The sequence below is a fragment of the Besnoitia besnoiti genome, chromosome V (genome assembly GCF_002563875.1).
Source record: "Besnoitia besnoiti strain Bb-Ger1 chromosome V, whole genome shotgun sequence".
NCBI lineage: Eukaryota > Apicomplexa > Conoidasida > Eucoccidiorida > Sarcocystidae > Besnoitia > Besnoitia besnoiti.
Window position 1 is genome coordinate 603,563 of NC_042360.1, and position 17,437 is coordinate 620,999.

The 17,437-nt window shown below is 55.0% G+C and overlaps 2 protein-coding genes across 2 annotated transcripts; one reads left to right on the forward strand and one right to left on the reverse strand.

Annotated features, from left to right (window-relative positions):
* Positions 1–3,746: 3,746 nt before the first annotated feature.
* BESB_059110 (Memo family protein) lies at positions 3,747–8,409 on the forward strand (the record flags this gene model as incomplete). The annotated part of the gene is made up of 13 exons (XM_029364325.1): positions 3,747–3,945; positions 4,093–4,174; positions 4,405–4,473; positions 4,632–4,750; positions 5,192–5,303; positions 5,728–5,792; positions 6,123–6,154; positions 6,384–6,430; positions 6,670–6,730; positions 6,936–6,984; positions 7,550–7,620; positions 7,994–8,056; positions 8,320–8,409. The coding sequence occupies 13 exons, from the start codon at positions 3,747–3,749 to the stop codon at positions 8,407–8,409; spliced, it is 1,059 nt and encodes a 352-aa protein (XP_029219033.1).
* A 2,429-nt stretch (positions 8,410–10,838) lies between these two features.
* Positions 10,839–14,548, reverse strand: BESB_059120 (putative inner membrane translocase TIM44; the record flags this gene model as incomplete). Its single annotated transcript, XM_029364326.1, has 6 exons — positions 10,839–10,880; positions 11,436–11,665; positions 12,036–12,147; positions 12,745–12,835; positions 13,067–13,151; positions 13,546–14,548. The coding sequence occupies 6 exons, from the start codon at positions 14,546–14,548 to the stop codon at positions 10,839–10,841; spliced, it is 1,563 nt and encodes a 520-aa protein (XP_029219034.1).
* Between the last annotated feature and the right edge of the window lie 2,889 nt (positions 14,549–17,437).

Genomic DNA, 17,437 nt, shown 5'->3' on the forward strand with positions numbered 1-17,437 from the left:
GGGAAAGAGGATCGTATACGCCTCACAAGCAGAGAAGAGATGATTTCGGCGGAAGAAGTAGCCGTGACTCCCGAAGGCCTGCGATGCGAAGCGCGCTGAGGCTGCCAGCAGACAGTGAAGGCTCTGCCGCAAAGACAACGCTGCCAGCTTCCTGAGAAGAGCTTAAACAGGAGACAGCTGCAAAGAGGCGACACGAGCAGTTGACGACTTGCCGAGGCCACAAAGTCGACGGAAACTCTGTATTCCATTAAGAACGACACAGGACAAGCGACCCGACAGAGGCTGCCATTCGAGCTTAAAAAAGTTGCGGTGTACATACACCTCAGACGCCGAGCTTGGGGGGAGACGTGACGTTGGTTTTTGTCTTCTTCAAGTTTAGACTCGAAAAAGAAGAGGAAGCTACGAGAATTCACCGCGTGTGTCTCTCGTTGGCTTTTGTCGCCGGCGAAGACCGGCGGCGTTCAGTCGTCGATATTCGCTTAGCTCTACCGGCCTCAGATATCCGAACATGAGCGAATGGAAAAGTATTGCTCAAGGATCCAGAGAACAGGGAAAGCTCGCGGAGGACAAGCGAGACGGCGCCAGAAGCACGCGACAGAAGCAGAGACACCAGAAACTCCGGCCCCGAAGGCCCATTCCTGGTGCGAGATGAATTCTTGGAGGGACAAAAGGGTTTTTCTCTGTTTCGCATGACCGTCATAAACCTTCCATGCCTCAAAACCTCCTCTCTCTTCGCTATTCTGTCCGGTCTCGGCGGGATTGCATATTCGATTATTTCTTGCGTTGCATGTCCCATGCATGCGGCGTACACATCGCACAAGCTCGAAGGGACATGCGGTCTCCAGTTGCGATGTGAATCGACACTTCTCGATTCATGTGAAGATCTCATTTTAAACACCTTGCGAGAAGCGCTGTGAACGCAGCTCTCAGCAGCCCAGCTGGGTTTTTCGCTTTCGTGGGATAAAATTATAAGATGTGTTTGGGGGATCTTATCCGATGATACCTCTTCTGTAGACTGAGTGCGACCACACAGAGCGATATAAAGATTGAATACCGACAGAAAGAAAGAATCAGGGAGATGCAGCAAAGCAGGGAGGCAGGAAGCCAAAGAGAGCGAGTAAATGGTCCTTGACATGAGCATGTTAGGGGACTGAAGTCTCCCGCAAGCGCCCCCTTGCTGTCTGCCTATATTCTGCTTCTCCGCGATCCTCAAAATATCACAAGTCCCCACAGACAGAGGCGCAAGCCTGCAGGCGATGTCGTCCCTCGGGTGTATGTACACCGTGTGTCGGCCTGAAACTGAACACGAGCGAGCACAGTTCCCATAGCGCCGCGACTGTTGGCCGCCCCCTGCGGTCTAGTATGAGTTCTCAGATGGCCCAGCGCCGATCGCCTCCCACCCCATCCTACTAAATTTGATATCTTGCAAAGGTGTTTCAGAAGTTACCTTCTGTTACACGTGCTACTACCAGGCATGTGCGTGCATCCTTCTATCCTAAGCGCTGTTGTAGGATTCTCCTCTCAACTGAATCGTCTCCATACCTGGGAACTGCGGTTGCAGGAGTGCCTGATATTGTCTTTCGAACTTGTGAAGCATCATTCGCCTTTGCGAGGAGTCAACCTACAGATAGAGAGGCAGCAGTAGGATGGGATTGTGGAATCACTTTCAAGTTTGGTTTAAACCAGGATGTAGTGACCACGTCTGATGCTTGCTGGCTCAGCTGTAGTCCCCAGTTGAAAGAAGCAGGGCCTCCTGAGAAGGTCTGCAGCCTTTCTATGACCGCACGCACTGGTGGATAGTCACCGTCTTTTTTTGAGATGCATTTTCCCGGAGTTTCGCTAGCACGAGGCTGCAAGGGCGTCCCAGTGCGACTCCCCCCCCCCTCCCCCCCCCCCCCCCCCACACACACACACACACGAAGCGCCGCAGCCTGCGAAGCATGCGGGAACCGGTGACTTTCTGAGTCCCCCTTTTTGGCGGTATAGTTCATAGAATGCTGAAGAAGATTTCCCAGGGACATGATGCGCTGAACCAGGTTGTGCCCCCCTCCTGAGCCCGACCGCCGCCACCAGAGGGACGCGACTCAAACCGTGAAACGTCCACGGTTAAATAGCTAGCCGAGAGGTTCGATGCAGATAAACGCGCTCTTTCGTTCGGCATCCAATCCTTCGATTCCTCTCCGCCAGCGTGCAAGCGATGCCTAAGGCCTCAGTTCTCCGCGCCCTCTGTAGGGGAGACGGCGCAGCGGGTGTCTCCAGGAACTCACTCTACACACCGCACGTCTCTTCTTCCACTCGGTCTTCTGTCGCACGAGTTCTCAGTTTCTCAGGAGTTCACGCAGACACACATGCGGAACAGAGGGCAGCTGTTGGCTCCGGAGCTCCACGAGTCTCTGAGATGTGCGCGTTCTGTCTGATTCGGTTGAGGAAAGCTTTTACCGAAGCGTCTTCTCGCCGGGGTGCGTCGCTGCGTCGTTAGCCGCGGGTTCGCCGCGCTGTTTCGGCGGAGAACACATGAGCAGCGACCGTTGCCGCGAGCGCAAACATTAGAATATCGGTTTTTAGAGGAATGTGCTTGGGCTGAAGAAAACCCCGAAAGCTCGTCGCCCAGCTGCTCGCGTGTAGCTACACTCGCCCGCCACGGGCGCAGGTGTGCAATCTTGGAAGTTCGCGGTCCGGCGAAGGGGAGGAAAACGAAGTGGCGTGCGGTTTTTACGTATAAACAAGAGAGAACACCAACTCCGCGGCGCTTTGTCGGTTGCATTCCTTCGTCGAGCTCTCTCCTTTCTGTTTTTGAGGCCAGCGAGATCTCTTTTCGCAACGCACACTCGGCTGGACAGCGAGCTGGTAGACTGCGCTTTTGTCTCTTTTTCACCTCACGCTGGTCTTCGCCATACGATTTTTTCTCAACTCTCTGATTCCTGGTGTTATTAAAGCGCTTGTCCGACTCGCGGCAGCCTTTCCCCAAATTTCTCGTGACTGTGGATCTCGCAACTCGCTGCGCTCGCGCAACTCGGTTTTTGCCGCCGGGTTTCGTTGTCGGTTTGCTCCAGCGCTTTGTCTCTCTTTCCGCTTTCATCTGTGTCTCTCTGCACGCAGACAGCGTGACAATTTTCGCAGTCTCGCTTTTGCGTTTTGTCGACACACGCGGCGCCGCTTCGGGTTTTTTTCTTCCGTAGCGTGTCTTCTCCGCCGTGTCTGGTTTTCAGTCGCTCTCTCTTCCTGCCGCGCGCTGGGTCGGTCGCTCAAGATCTCTTCTCTCTCCGCTCACACGGGCTCCCTGGCTTTTGCATTTCTTTGCGTGCCCAGCACTCGTTTCTGCGTCACTTCCAGGCAGCCCTGCTGTATCATCGTGTCACCTTTTCTGCCTGTCTTTTCCTATCTCCTTTTGCGTGGTCTCCACGCCGTGAAAGCATTTGATTTGTCTCTTCATCTGCTGGTTCGCGTCTCTCCGGAGGAGGCTCTTCGCGGCCCTGGGGCCCTCCATCGATCGGCGATTTCCTCTGCGGAAGTTCTCTCAGCGTGCCTCTCCTTCGGCGTGTCTCTGCGCCTGCATTCTCCGCCCTCCGCACGCCCCCCGCGTCGCGCCCTCGCTCGCCTCTTCTCCCTTCTCTCCTCTGCCTCCGCCTGTCTGCATCGGCATCCTCGCGCGCGAGTGGTTAGATGGAAGTCCTTCGGGCTGCTGAGGGCCTCGTTCGCCTTAGCCTGCGCGCGGCGCTTGCGCAACTCCGAGCGGAGAGGACGAGATGCGCGCAGACGAAACTGCGCGCAAGGCGTCGAAGAGAGACAAGCGAGGAGCGGAGACAGCAGAGAGGCTCGCACAGCGGCGAGTCAAGTGCGAGAAGGAGAGGAGGCAGAGAGTGGGAGCAAAGAATCAGCGAGCGACGACTGAGAAGAAGATGATTCGGCGCGCGGCTCACGCAGGCAGCTGGTACAGCAGTGACCGTAAGCCTCTCCATGCGATGCGGCGGGCTGTATGAAGAGGGAGAGAAGAACGTGTTGAGATTGACACTCTTCGAGGAAGACGCGAGCCTCTGCCGTGAGGCTGACTTGATCCGACGTTTGTTTCCTGCTTTTATCCTTCTCTCGCAGCAAAGCAACTGAGCGATCTGTTCAGCAGCTGCCTGACCAGAGTGCAGAAAACCGAGGAGAACGCCGTAGCTCTCATTTGTCCGTAGGTCTCCCGTCTGCATCTACACAGCGTCTTCTCTGGTGGGCTGTCCATTGCACCCTCCATCTCCCTTTCTCTCGATGTCTTGCCCTCCCTTCTCTCCTTGTCGCGCATCATGACACGGCTCGCGGGTGGAATTGTTGCAGCGCGGCCTGCAAGGAGTGCGTCGGTTTTCGTGCTCGCTTTACTCCCATTTTTTCTTTTTTTCTTGTCTTTTTTCCCTTTTTTTGCAGACATGCGGGCTATGCGTACTGCGCGGCCACCGCGGCGGCGGCGTGGCGGCAGGTCTCGCCCGCAACGGTGTAAGAATCGCTCCTTTTCAGATCTCTTTTTCCGCCTCTTCTGTTCTTCAGCACCCAGGGCTTAGCTGCCTTCGTTCTGCGTCTCTGTCGCGCGCGACGGCGTCTCCGGCCTTGGCTGCGTTGGAGGTCCTAGGCTGCGCGTGCGTGTGTCTCTTCAGCCGGCGCGTCTTCGTTCTAGGCCCTTCTCACCACGTCTATTTGGCGAACTGCGCGCTGCCGCAGCCCTCCGTAAAGGCCTATGCCACGCCTCTAGGCGAAATTCCGCTCGACATTCCAGGCAAGGGGCGGAGACACCGCGACCGACTTGTCAAAAAAGCGGTCGTCTTGCGCGCATCTGCAGTCAAGCCAAAAAAGACTATGTTTTCTAGGTGCGAGCGCCTCGCTGCTTCGACTCGTGACCCTCTGCATACGCGTATGTGTGTGTACATATATATATATATATATATATATATATATATATATATATATATATATATATGGATGCCTATTTATATACTATGTATTGGCGTATACGCGCCTACGCAACGATATAGGTATAGTTGCCTAGCTATACTCTGGTCTCTTCTCTGTATATATATATATATATATACCTGCATATATGTGTGAATGTATGTATATGTATGTAGCAGCATTTGCGTGTGGTGGCCCGCTCTGAGTGTAGACAGTGTCTCGTTGCGTTTCGATTCCGTTTTTTTTTTTCGTTTTCTGGGCGTCTCAGTCCTTGAGGCGCTGCGCAGTGCGAAGATCTTTGGCACGCTGCCGCTACGAGACGACGAAAATGAACACTCGATTGAGATGCAACTCCCCTTTTTGAAATACGTCCTCCGCGAGTGAGAGGCCGTCTTTCTCCTCGACATTCGAATCCATCCGGCTTTTCGCCTTGCGGGGCGACGCCATGAAACCAAACAGCGCAGCACCTGTCGCGCCGTCTTGCCCGGCTTCGGTTTTGAAGTTTCTGCGGCAGTTTTTGTTTTTCTGAACTCTGCATGCCGTGTCGGTCTCTGCGTGGTCTCCTCCATCTTGCTGTTTCCTCACTCTCTCTCCCGCCGCACGCGCGTGTGCACAAACGCCTCCTCCTCTCCCGCCTCTCGTCTTTTCGCTTAGCGTGAAGTCCGCCCGACGCCTCTTGTTTCATCGGTGACTGCGTGTTGGCTTCTATCGGAGGCTCAGGTTTTTTCGCGAGTGCTGAGGGTCTTGCTTTCCTCCGCCTTCCCCTATTTTATGGATTTTCACATCTGTTTTCCTCACTCGTAGGCAAGCCTTCACACTCGTGCCGATCGTCGTGGGCGACCTGCGGCGCGCCGATCACTCCGCATTTGGTACGATCCTCTTGTGTCTCTCATTTTTGCGCCCTCCAGATGCCGCGGCTTTCTCATCTCTCTCACGCGAATCACCTCGTTACTTCCGTGCCTCGTTGCTGTCGTGGCTGTCTGTGTGTTCGTGTCGCCCTCTCTTCGCGCTTTCGCCGCCGGTCTCCACGGCGCATATGCCTTCAGTGTGATGCTTCGTGGCGCTCGTTACGTGCTTTCGAAGTCTTTTTTCCGACTTATATCTGTGTGGGGATGCTGGTTAACCTTATCGCGGCGTCAGTGGCTGCCGCCGCGCTCAATTTTTTCGTGTCATTCTTTTCTTTTTTTTGCGCTCTGCAGCGACGGCGCTGCGGCCCTACTTCCTCGAGGTCGTACGTGGCGACATGGACACCGACCGCGGGGTTGGTGTCTCAGTCCGGCCTTTTGTCTCCGTTTTGTGTGTTTTTGCTTCGCTCCAGTGCGCCGCTCTGCGAGGCCGGTGCCGTTTATCTTCTGCGCCGGAGAGAGGCGGGAAGTTCAGGCTCGCTCTCGTTGCACAGACGAAGGAAACAGCGGCGCACGTCTATCGCCACCGATCGCGTCTTTTCTGCGTTTTCATAGGGAAATCTGTTCGTCTTCTCCTCAGACTTCTGCCACTGGGGCCGTCGGTAAGCGCGTCGCTCTTCTTCCTCCTGTGTTGATTTCTTTTTTTTGTCGCCCGCAGAGCGGCGCTGCACTTCGCAGTTTGTTGCGGGCGCCTCGTTCAGAGGACCTGCTCTCTAACTGAGTTCGGGCTCCTACGATGCCTTAAAAGCGCTTGCCTTCGAGTCGTCGTTTACCGATGCGCGGCGCGCAGTGCGTTAGTGACCCTGTGGCTGTCCTCAGCGCCTCTTCTCTGCGTTTGCAGGTTTCGCTACATGTACCTGCCGCCGGCCGCCGACGACCTCCCCATCTACAAGCGCATCGAGGTGAGAGGAGAGAGAGAGAGACAGGAGAGAAATTTTAGGGCGGAGCGTGTAGCGGCTGAGAGGCCGCCGCGAGTCTGCAGCGAGGCACAGCTGGACAATTGGGGGATCGAAAGCGATGCGCCCGCGCGGAGAGGAGCTGAAGCGTGTTGAGGAGGAGACTCTCGACGCGAATCTGTGCAGGCGCGTGGAGTGTGTTTCTTTTCAGATGCTGGATCGCGCCGGAGCTGCGCTAGTTGAGAGGCAAGACGCCGCAGGTCTGCAAAACTCACATGACAAGCTTGCACGGCCACTCGACGTGTGTTTGGGTTCTTCTTCTATCGAATGAAGTCGCGGGCTCTGGGGCGTCCCTGGAGAGTCGAAACGGTTGAGACGGGCGGGTCGTTTACCCCTAAACGCGCGATCTGCGACCAACACACAAGTTTTGACTTCACCGCCGCACGCGCGTGTGCTCCTGCGTATGCGTGAGAGGCTGCTTTGAAGCGATTAGTGCGCCACGTTTGTTATTTCACTTATGTTGTTTCTTTCATCAATGCATGCGTGCGATGGCGTCGGTGTGCGGGGAGGCGTCTGCACCGGCAGCACGAATGCGGACGTGTCGGCCTAGCGCACAGGAAAGATCGTTGCTCTGCTGAGGTCATTCGGGCAGACCCATAATTACATGTGTTGTTATAGGCATTTTTTATAAGTATCGTGCGTTGACGTGTGTGTGTGTGTGCAGCCGCACACGTGCATGCAAGCTATTCGTATTCTATTCGTATGTCAATATGACAGGCCGGCAGGAGCGCGGAACCGCTCGTATTTGTCTCTTTGTGGGTGCAGAGTTTCAGAAATACTACGAAGAGACGGGCAACACGATCTGCGGGCACAACCCGATTTCTGTTTTCCTACACGTAAGCAAACTAGCTCAACAATGCAGCCAAGCGAGTGCAGATTTACTCTCATGTGTCTCCTCGCGCTCTCGAAAACACTCGAGGTGCGCAGCTCGCAGCGGAGCCCCCGCGGGCTCGCGGCGGAGTCCACGTGCGAAGAAAGAAAAAAACGAGACGACTCCCGAACAGAGAAAAGAAAAGGGAGGGTGACGATAACGATGTGGATCTGAGTAGATTCGAGTTCGTGCTTGTGTGAATCGGGGAGAGGAAAATACGGAGGAGGGAGACGAAGAGAGTATGGCGTTCCCCTTCGGCGTCCAGCTGCGTCGCCGGATCCGGAGACTCGCGAGACACGATATAAATATTCATCGCTTTCGCTGCGTGGTGCCGTCAGCTGCTGGAAGAGAGCGGAAGGCCGAAGGAGGCGTTCAAGACGAAGCTCCTTAGCTACAGCCAGGTGCGGGGTTTCGCTGGCGCTTGCTTCAAAGCGCTTCTGAGGTTTGTTCTTCTCGGCGACGCGTAAGACTCTGTGTGTTTAGTGCGGAGGCGACTCTACCCGTGTGCAGCCTCTCGTGTGTCTGTTCCTCATCTTCGCGCTTTTTTAAGCTTTCCATCTTAAGTGTATTCGCGTCACTTCAATCGCGTGCGTTGCCTCTGAGTGCTTCTTTGGCGCTTTCAGTCACGTGATACGGGCGACGTGTTTTATGCGTTTGCCTTCAGTCTTCGCAAGTGGAGGATGATTCTTCTTCGTCTGTGTCCTACGCGGCTTTCGCCTGCTCGCTCGTTGCCGCCTCGGCATCTCCTCGTTAGCGCTTTGCCATAACCTCTCTACCTCCGTAAAGACCGCTCGTCTAAGTGGTCGTCCGTCTCTGCGCGCCAAGCGCACACAAGGTCAGAACCGCATGCATGCGGAGACGCTCTCTCGTTTTTTCTGCGCCCGGAGATTTTCGACTTTCCAGCGGTCGCGACCCGTTTCGGAAGGCCTCCTCGCAAAGCGCGGCGTGGAGCCGCGTTGAAAAATTCTCTCGAAACCCTCATGTCTGCAAGCTCAAGCAGCACTCTCCCCCTGTTGGCGCATTGCCATGTACAAAACAGACTCACAGCAAGCTCCGTTCACGCGAAAGAGGCGCGCGACGCGCGGGGTGCCATCTCGTACCACGTTTTCGTCTTCCGCGGCTGTCGCAAAGGCAGAGCCGAGACCGACGGCCGTGGCGGCGACGCACAGACACACCTCACGCAGACGCAATTTTCTTTTTTTCTTCTTTCTGCTCCCGGCGGGGCGGGAAGTCCAGCGAACTCCGAAGCTGTGCACGGCATACTGACACCGCAAGGCACGCGACGCGTGCAAGGACGGGTGACGTGCGCCCTGAGAGGGACCTCATCCTTGTTTTGCAGGCCTCGAACGCCGTCGGGAAGTAAGGCAACAGGCCGAAACAGGTCGGACTCTTCGGTTCGAACGTTTCACAGACTCACGCATGTGAACGGTGACGCTCTCGACGAGTGACTCGCGTGCCTTCTACGCCTGGGATACGGCGCGCGGCTCGCTGACTGCATCTCGAGTCCTAAGGTGGCGACCTAACACTCGACAGGGGTATGCGAATCTCGAATTCTAGACGAGCCGCGGCCTTCGAATACCTCTGTAGGTCCCCTTTACTATCCCCTGCCTGTTTATTTCGCCCTGGGGTGCTCGCGCGACCCCCCGCTCGAGTTTGCAGTTTTTATGTGAGAGGAGCCACGCTCGGGGGTATCGGCTTATTTTCGAGTACTGCGGTGGTCGAGCGAGTCGTCGAGCTAGAGGCGAAGAGCGAGTTCGAATGACTCCTCCACACAGAAGCATCGCACATTTATCGAGTGCCTGGAAGCCAGCGGCCTGCCTTGTGTGCTGTATGTGAACACATTGTTACACTCACAGAGAGACAGGAGAGACTTTCTTTATCCCGTGGCTGATGAGTCTCTCGCGTTTTCGTTTCGCGACGACTCGCTGTCCCGGAGTCGACGGCGTCTTGCTTATTTTTTGGGAAGCAGCTCCGATCACGCCACGCGTTTTAGACACGCTCGGGTGATCAGAGTATCCTCTATTGATTCGTTTGTTTGAAACGCCCCCCTGTGACTCTCCTCGGCATGCGCGGCCAGATCGCCTCTCAAGAGCAAATCAGTTGCGCCACGCAGAAGCAGAAAAAGTGCGCAGATGGTTTTTTCTGCTGACGACTCCGTTCTCGCAATGCATGCGGCGAACGGGTTTCGCGCGTGTGGATGCATGTTCGCTCTACACATGTACAAGAAGTTGCAGTTGGTAAAAAAGTCTTCCGAAGGAGTGCAGCCAGACGAGACGAGAGGATGCAGGAGGAAAGGGAAGATCTCTTCGGACACGAGAAAAAGAAGAAGACGCTGACGATTAAGGAACGGTAGATGCAGAGTGCGAGACGAATCGCGATTGACCGGAAGGAGAATATATATGCGTATCACATGTATATATACATATATATACATACATACGCAGCAAGAATTAGATACGAGTAGGAGAACTAAGAGCAGAACCTCGAGGACAACGCCACACATGCCCTGAGCTGTGTGTGGAGAACGGGTTCTAGAACTAAGAGCGGCGACGAAAAGGAGACACGTCCTGAACGGCCGCAGTCGACGGCGAAAAACGACCCGCAAACTGAAGCGCAGTCCCCGCCTCACACGCGCCAGCAAATCCCGCACAGCGAGCCGGCGTCTACTGGTCCCGCTATAATATATATATATATATATATATGTTCCTAGGTTGATGCATATATAGATAGGCATGCTGCGGCAGGCAGAAACGTGTAATTCCTCGTTTTTGCCAAAAAGCCTCTAAGGACATCGCTCAACGCGCTGACGCACGGTCTGCCATATGAGCGCCTCCGCTCTCCCGGCGCAGAGCCAAAAGAGAGGCCGTGAACATACTCACGAGCAGAGAAAAGCAGAAGCAACTGAGACGAGCCGAGGAAACCTGGAATAATTGCGACGAGGTTGGGGCGACCAAGTGCGCCAGATGCAGTTCACGTGTGAACAGAGACGGAAAAAAGTTAACGTCAGTGCGAGGGATGAAACAAACCGCGGAAAAAAGGAAAAAGATAAAGTGCAACGAGAGAGAGGATGAATGGATACCGAAGAGAGAGATGTTCCTTGAAGATAGGGAAAGCCAGAGGTCAAGCGCTAAAGAGAGAAAATGGATTCTTTGTTACCTCGGGTGCGAGATCGTAGTCCGCCAACTACCAAACTGCCTCGCTGCCGATAATGGCGATTTCGCGAATCTGCAAGCGAAACAGAAACAGAAGGAAAGCAAACAGAATAGTAAAGGCTTCCTCAAACTGGCTTTTAAACACATTCAGGCATATATTTGCGTCAGCGTTTGGAGGTTACGGCCTCTGAAGGGAACCCTCCCCTTGAGGCTCTGGCACCTGCCGTCATCTCAAATCACTCTACCTCTCTAATATGCAAAAATGAATACGAATATACATCCATACATACATATACTTGTAGAGGGGCTAGGAGGAAGAATGTAGGCGCATCTCACTGTCGTCGCAGAGGCCAGACTTGTCGTCTGTCGACTGTTCATACCCCGAGAGCGCACTCCGCATCCGGGGTAGGAACTCGATCTCTGCGCGGAGACTTCGCCAGCTCAACTCGACGCACTCACATGCGCATACGCCATCATATATATATATATATATATATATATATATATATATATATAACAAACATAGATACGGATGCAAATACATGTATGTGAATGCATGAGGTTGAACGCTGTCGACTAGACGACAGCCAGAAGCGTTTGAGATCTCTCGAGACTGCGTCGCCCTCACCATCCAGGGGTACAGCAGGCCTTCGGTTTCGGGTCGAGGATGCTTGGCGATGGCAACCGAGTAAAGAACTCTGCGGATGTCGTCTGCACGACCCTCCACAATTTTGCCGTCGACTTCCGACCGCAGGCAGTTGAGTTGCTGGCATGCGAACGTGTAGACGAACCACGGACACTCGTCCTCTGAGATCTTCTGCGATGCGCACACCGGCGGCGTCAGGCTGCGTCGAGCGCCTGCGGAGTCGCACATCACCACAGAGACGCGCGCCAGCACGTGGGCAAGCTGCGCGGCGCCCGAGAGCGCCGAGGCCAATCCTTCTAAAACGAGACAGGTGCCAGGCAAATCTGTAAGCGACGCAAGCGGGGAACGGAAGGAAAAAAACAGACACAAAGGTATCTTCGCACCCGCGAAATTGCGCTCTCAGTTACAACGGCGTAGACATGCACAGACATATATGACGTGCAGGTATATATATATATATATATATATAAATATTCATATGCGTACATATACATATATATAAGTATATGTTGCGCGGCCATTCGCATCATGTTTTCGCTGTTGTATCAGGTTTCTCGCGCAGGCCTTCTGCGCAGGGCTTACCGACAAGTTCCACGTTGCCCAGATGAAGAATTTCGCTGTCGAGGCGCACGCGCTGCGCTCGCCTCTCGACGATCGACGCGCGGAGAGCCGCGAAGGCGCCCTCTGCGCAGTGCTGAAAAGAAAAACGGAGACAGACACAGCCGCGCAGGCCTGAAGCGAATCCGCGACCGCCTCGACACAAATGCACAGGACACCACGGAAACTACATACGCATGCATACATATATACATATATATGAATGTACATATCCATATAGACCCTCGCAGGAGCTGCAGTATAGGGTACAGACACACAACATACCCATATTTATAGATATATATGTATATGAATATATATGTATATGTATATGTTGGAAAAGGATGTAGCAAAAGGATGTAAGCTACTAGGGAGCCTTCTCACACTTCGCAAGCCTGGGCGTCGACATCGGGACAGACAAGCGCCAGCAGATCCGGAGGCGGAAGGATAGCAAGCCGCGGATGTTTTAGGCATTGCCAACTTCTTTGCAACTCAAACCAAAATTGCATAAAGAAGACGGAGTTTCAGTTGTGAACTTTAGAATTGCGTAATTCAACACATATTCTTAATAATGCCATTTCACGTTGTGTGCTGCCTCAAACTGGCAGCCCACAAAGGCGAGGCTGACGGCCACGAGTCTGCGTTGTCTCTTTCAATTACGTCGGAAGCATTTTTTTTGAGAAAGAAAGCTTACGATGGCGAGCGTCTCCTCATCCCCCAGAAGGAAGGCCTGGACGATGTGCGCCGCAATGACACGCTCCATAAGGTTGTGCAGCTCCCCGAGTCTGGAGAAAGCAACAGACAAAACCACAAAAAGAAACTGGAATGCGAGCGCGGGAAGTGAACGCCATGACCGACAGACGCGCGGCAAGCGGTAGGAGAAGAACGAGGATACGCGCCATGCTGGGAGAACCGGAGCGCGGGCGACGGAGAGGTCACCGACGCGCAGATACGCAGATGTGTGAAAAGAAAGAGAACAACAAGTCCCGAAAACGCGAGGCCTCAATCTCGCCTACTTGAATTTCGGGTCAATGATCTTCATCTCGCGAATCGAGGCGGCGACCTCCGTCTCGCCGAAGAGCTGCGCCATCAGCGGGTTCTCTGAGAAAAAACGAAGGAAAACAAAACAACGTAATCCGCAGACGTGAAGAAAAAAGATGAACTAACGCCAGGCCGGGAAGTGTATCGCAAGCTTTACCGGTTAGGCACATCGGCGGAACATGTGAGACGCGAAAGCAGGGAATGGTAACGCACCGGCGAAGCGCGATCGCGTGAACAAAAGGCACGCATACATTTATATATATACATATGTATATCCTAAACTCTAAAAACTAAACCTCTTTGTATACATATGTATATACATATATGTATGGATGTATTTATAAGATCGTAGCCGTCATGACACTCTTGTAGGTGTCTCGAATACCTGTATGTGTGTGTGCCCGTGAGATGCATGCATTCATTTATGACGTACGTATATGTATACGTGGCTCACCGAAGAAGTTTTGTAGGAAGGACATGTCCTTGAATCGTGAGGAGAATCGGTCCCAGGAGGTTCTCTGCGAGAGAATGAGGGCGTCTTCGCGCGGCTCTTCGTGGCTCGACGCGGTCTGCTCGTCGCCCCCTTTCTTCTTCTCCGCGTCAGCCTCAGTGGGCTCGGCCTCGCCCTTTTCCTTCCGCTCCATCTGCTCTTGCTCGCGCTTTTTCCGCTCCTCCTGTTCCTTGTATCTCTGCACAGCCATGTCCTGTCGCCACTTGGCTGCCTTCTTCTCTGCGTCGTCGACGTCGTCGCGGAAGATCTCCGCGGCGCTCGCGACCTTCGAAAAGGCCCCCTTCAGGCCCTCGCCAGCCTTCCCCACTATCTGTGCGATCCCGCGGAGCGTCGCGTTCTCCTCTGTGGCCTTCTGCACGGGCGTAAAAGCCTTATCCTTGAGCAGCTGATTCACCCGGGTCGCCTTCTCGCTCGCGTCTCCCAGCAAGCTCTGTGTCTGCGAGGCGACTTGACTGGCGAGGGCGCTCGCAGCCGACGCCGCCTCCTGCACACGCGTACTCAGCTTCTCGCTCTTCTGCGACAGCGAGGAGGCGCGCAAGTCCTCCATCGCCTTCTGCAGTTCCTTGTTCTTCTCCATGTCTTCCTTGACTTGCGCAAGCACCGACTTGATGAAGCTGCTTGAAGAGCCCGACACCGAGGCGCCGCGCCGCTGATGCGATGAACGCGAGTGCGAGGAACGGTAGGACGAGCTGTGGCGCCCAGAGTCGGCTTTCCCGCCGTCCGACGCCGAGGAGAAGGCGGCGAACCCGCCGCGCGACAGCACAGATGACGCGCACGCCGATGGCGCAGAGGCGCAGGCAGACGCAGGTGAGAGAGGCGAGCAAGCCACCAAACGATGAGAAGCAGCAGACGAGGCAGAAAGGGACACCCACGCTTTGCGAACCGGCCGGGCGAGGGAACGAGACGAGGCCGCCGCGGCGGCAACTCCCCACGCGCGCGACGCCATCGTGGAGACGAGCAAAGAGAAGGAAAGGAGAGAATTGACGGCAATGCGCAGAGAGCCTCAGACTAGGAAAGCAGGAGCCGAAAACCGAGACAGACTCGAGGGCGCACACAAGAGGCAACGGCCCGGAAAGCCTTCAGGCAACGTCGGAGAAGGAAAGAAGACGAAAGCAGCGCGTGGCGGCGACAGAAAAGGCAAGCGAAGACAGGAGGAAGAAAAGTTGAAAGTGTGAGCAGAGTCGCTCTCGGCCGCTGCGACAGGAAACAGCTTGGCAGCCGCGACACGAAGGAATTCGAAGACTTTCGCGACAGGCAGGCAGGGGACGGAGTTAGAGAACACTGCGGCAGCAATCAGAGCAGAAATGCAGTTTCGGTTTTGAACGCGCGCGTTCGTCCGGCCCCGTTGCGGGACAGGTGAAAAGACGACCCGGGGCGAACGCGAAAGCTGGGAAGAAACCAGCGACAAAAGCGATCCCGGAGTTGACGAAGCAAGAAAAATAAGACGGCGAGAGTAACTTGGACAGCAAGGAGACAACACGACTAACAGGAAATGCGAAGAAGAAATACGGAGACAAGGAGAAGCGAAAACGAGGCGATCCGAAGGCGCTATGGCGATACTGGCGGAGTCTGTACAGTTCGACGCGGCGGGACGCTCCCACAGCTCAACAGATCGCAGCAACGCCTCAACGATAGCGCGAAAACAAGAAGAGAACGAAAGCGGGGCTGACACACCGCTCAAAAGGTGAGAAAAAGCTGGCACCAGATAGATGCGTGGCCTTCAGCTGGATTCTGCCGCGCTATGTACATCCACTCGAAAAGCGAACGCCAGTTTTGCGGGGCGAAGACTGGCAACGGGAGACACGCGATTTTGCGCAGGCTCCAGCGTGGCGGGGCAAATTTGACTGGCAAACCGAGGTTGTTTCTCTCAAATCAAGCGCGCCAGATGAGCTCTCGCTTGCTATCGCGTCCTGCCTTCGACAGGAAAAGCCAAAATGCGGTCATTCGGTAGAGTAAGGGAAGGGCGGAAATCACATGGCAACGGAGGGGGGCCGTCTCCTGCGGTGTCAGCGTCGACCAAGCTAGAATAGCGAGAGAAGAGGGCCAAAACAAGCGTCGTTTCACGCCAAGGGACGCTGGAGTCTGGGTGAATGCAGAAAGCCGTCGATGCGGTGTTTCTTGTTTCCGTCGCTCAGGCCAGCCTGCTCGCCTCGCCAGTCTCGTGTGAGGATCTCGCGCATGAGTTAACAGCGGTACGCGTTCTGCGTCCACCGAGACAAGTGCGAGTTCTGCATTTCCCAGCTTCCTTTCAAAAGCGCAAACCTCCGTCGTAAACTCACCCCCCGTCCTTACACCGCCTCAGGAGTAGCTCTGTGTCTAAGCGCGGGTCCAGAGTGACACAACCTGCGCCAAAAGGCGCGTCTGGGTTCAGCGAATGTTAAAGGCTGCTTACCGCGAAGAGGCCGCACCGCAGCTGCAGAGGCACAGGGGGAGCGACGCGGAAACCGTCTGCGTGCCGCCTCACTCTTTGAATTCACTGAAACAAACCAGCTAAACAAGCAAAGCGGGGACGGGGAGGCTCGCGTATGTTCGCAGAGCCGCTCTCGAGTAGCCACGCAAGCATGCGAGGAGCTCCTTACGAAGGCGTCGTAGTTCGTGTATTCCCAGAGGTGTCGCTCGACGAAAAGCATCCGTGTATGAGGAGAGCGGGTAGAGTGCGGGTAGACTCGAAATTCGCGGATGCGGCTCTGCCATCCGCTTCTCACGATGACAGGTGCATGAGACGTAAGTCCTCCCGATATATCGATGGAGCGAGGCACTCCGAAAAAGGATGCCAACATCCGAGTTTGACGGCGCACCGCAGCTTTCCGCAGGGTGGTGGCGTAGCCTCAAGGATCGGCGGAAACTGTCTGTTTGCGTATATCTCGATTCACGTGGTCGACTGAGATGCAGTCTTCCCCTCTCGTGACCGATCACGACCGCAGTGGCTCTGGTCAGGCCCAAGAACAAACATGTAAGCAGCGGAGAATCCTTCTAGATCTGCGTCAATACCTTCCTAGTAGCGACGAGACAAAATGCGAACACACAGGAGGCCGAATATGCGCATCAACTTTCCGCCGGCAATTACGTTCGGCTGCCTCACCTGCGCGTGCCGGTGTGTTCAGCTTTCCGGCAGCGACTGGTTTCTCGTGTTCGCGACTCACAGACAAGCGTTGGTGTTTACAAGGATGCCTCCATGCGCCCTATGCGCGTCTCAGATCCACACTCACCCCTTGTTGTTCGCGTCACCGCGCCCGGGGGGCACGCTGACGGATATCCTATCTCGCATGTTCGCTGGAACGCCCTTGGTGTCACCGCACTCTGCGCTGGTGAAGACTGGGAGATCTACCGCAGCAGATCTCTGCGAACCTCCTGCCTCAGCTGCAAAAACCCGTCTCCTGCCGGTTTCCAGTCCTGACGCATAGGCCGATTGAGGGGACTCATTTGTCCAGGGGTTGATTGTCTAAACGGGAGAGACGTTATGCGCGGAAAGGGCGTGCGCCAGAGTGGACTGTCACGCGGTGTTGCATAGGTATGTGATCACCGCGGCAACACATTCCACTTGGTAAAGGCGGATTTTTGACCCTAAACCCTAAACTGAATCCAGCCCCTATCCCAGCAGATTCCTGTTCCCGCATATACTCACCCCTTTTCGTGCGTTGTCCGCATTAACGAGCCATACCATCCGAAGGCATTTTGAATCTTTCGAGCTTCCCCCGAGTATGCAGCCATCCCGCGGCCAGCGACATCGGGGTGCGGCTGCAGAGAGGCGATCGGTTTGAAGTTCATGATGAGGCCCTGCCACTGCGGTGGTTCCCGTGCATGCCGGAACAGCCCCGAGCGCATTAACACGGGT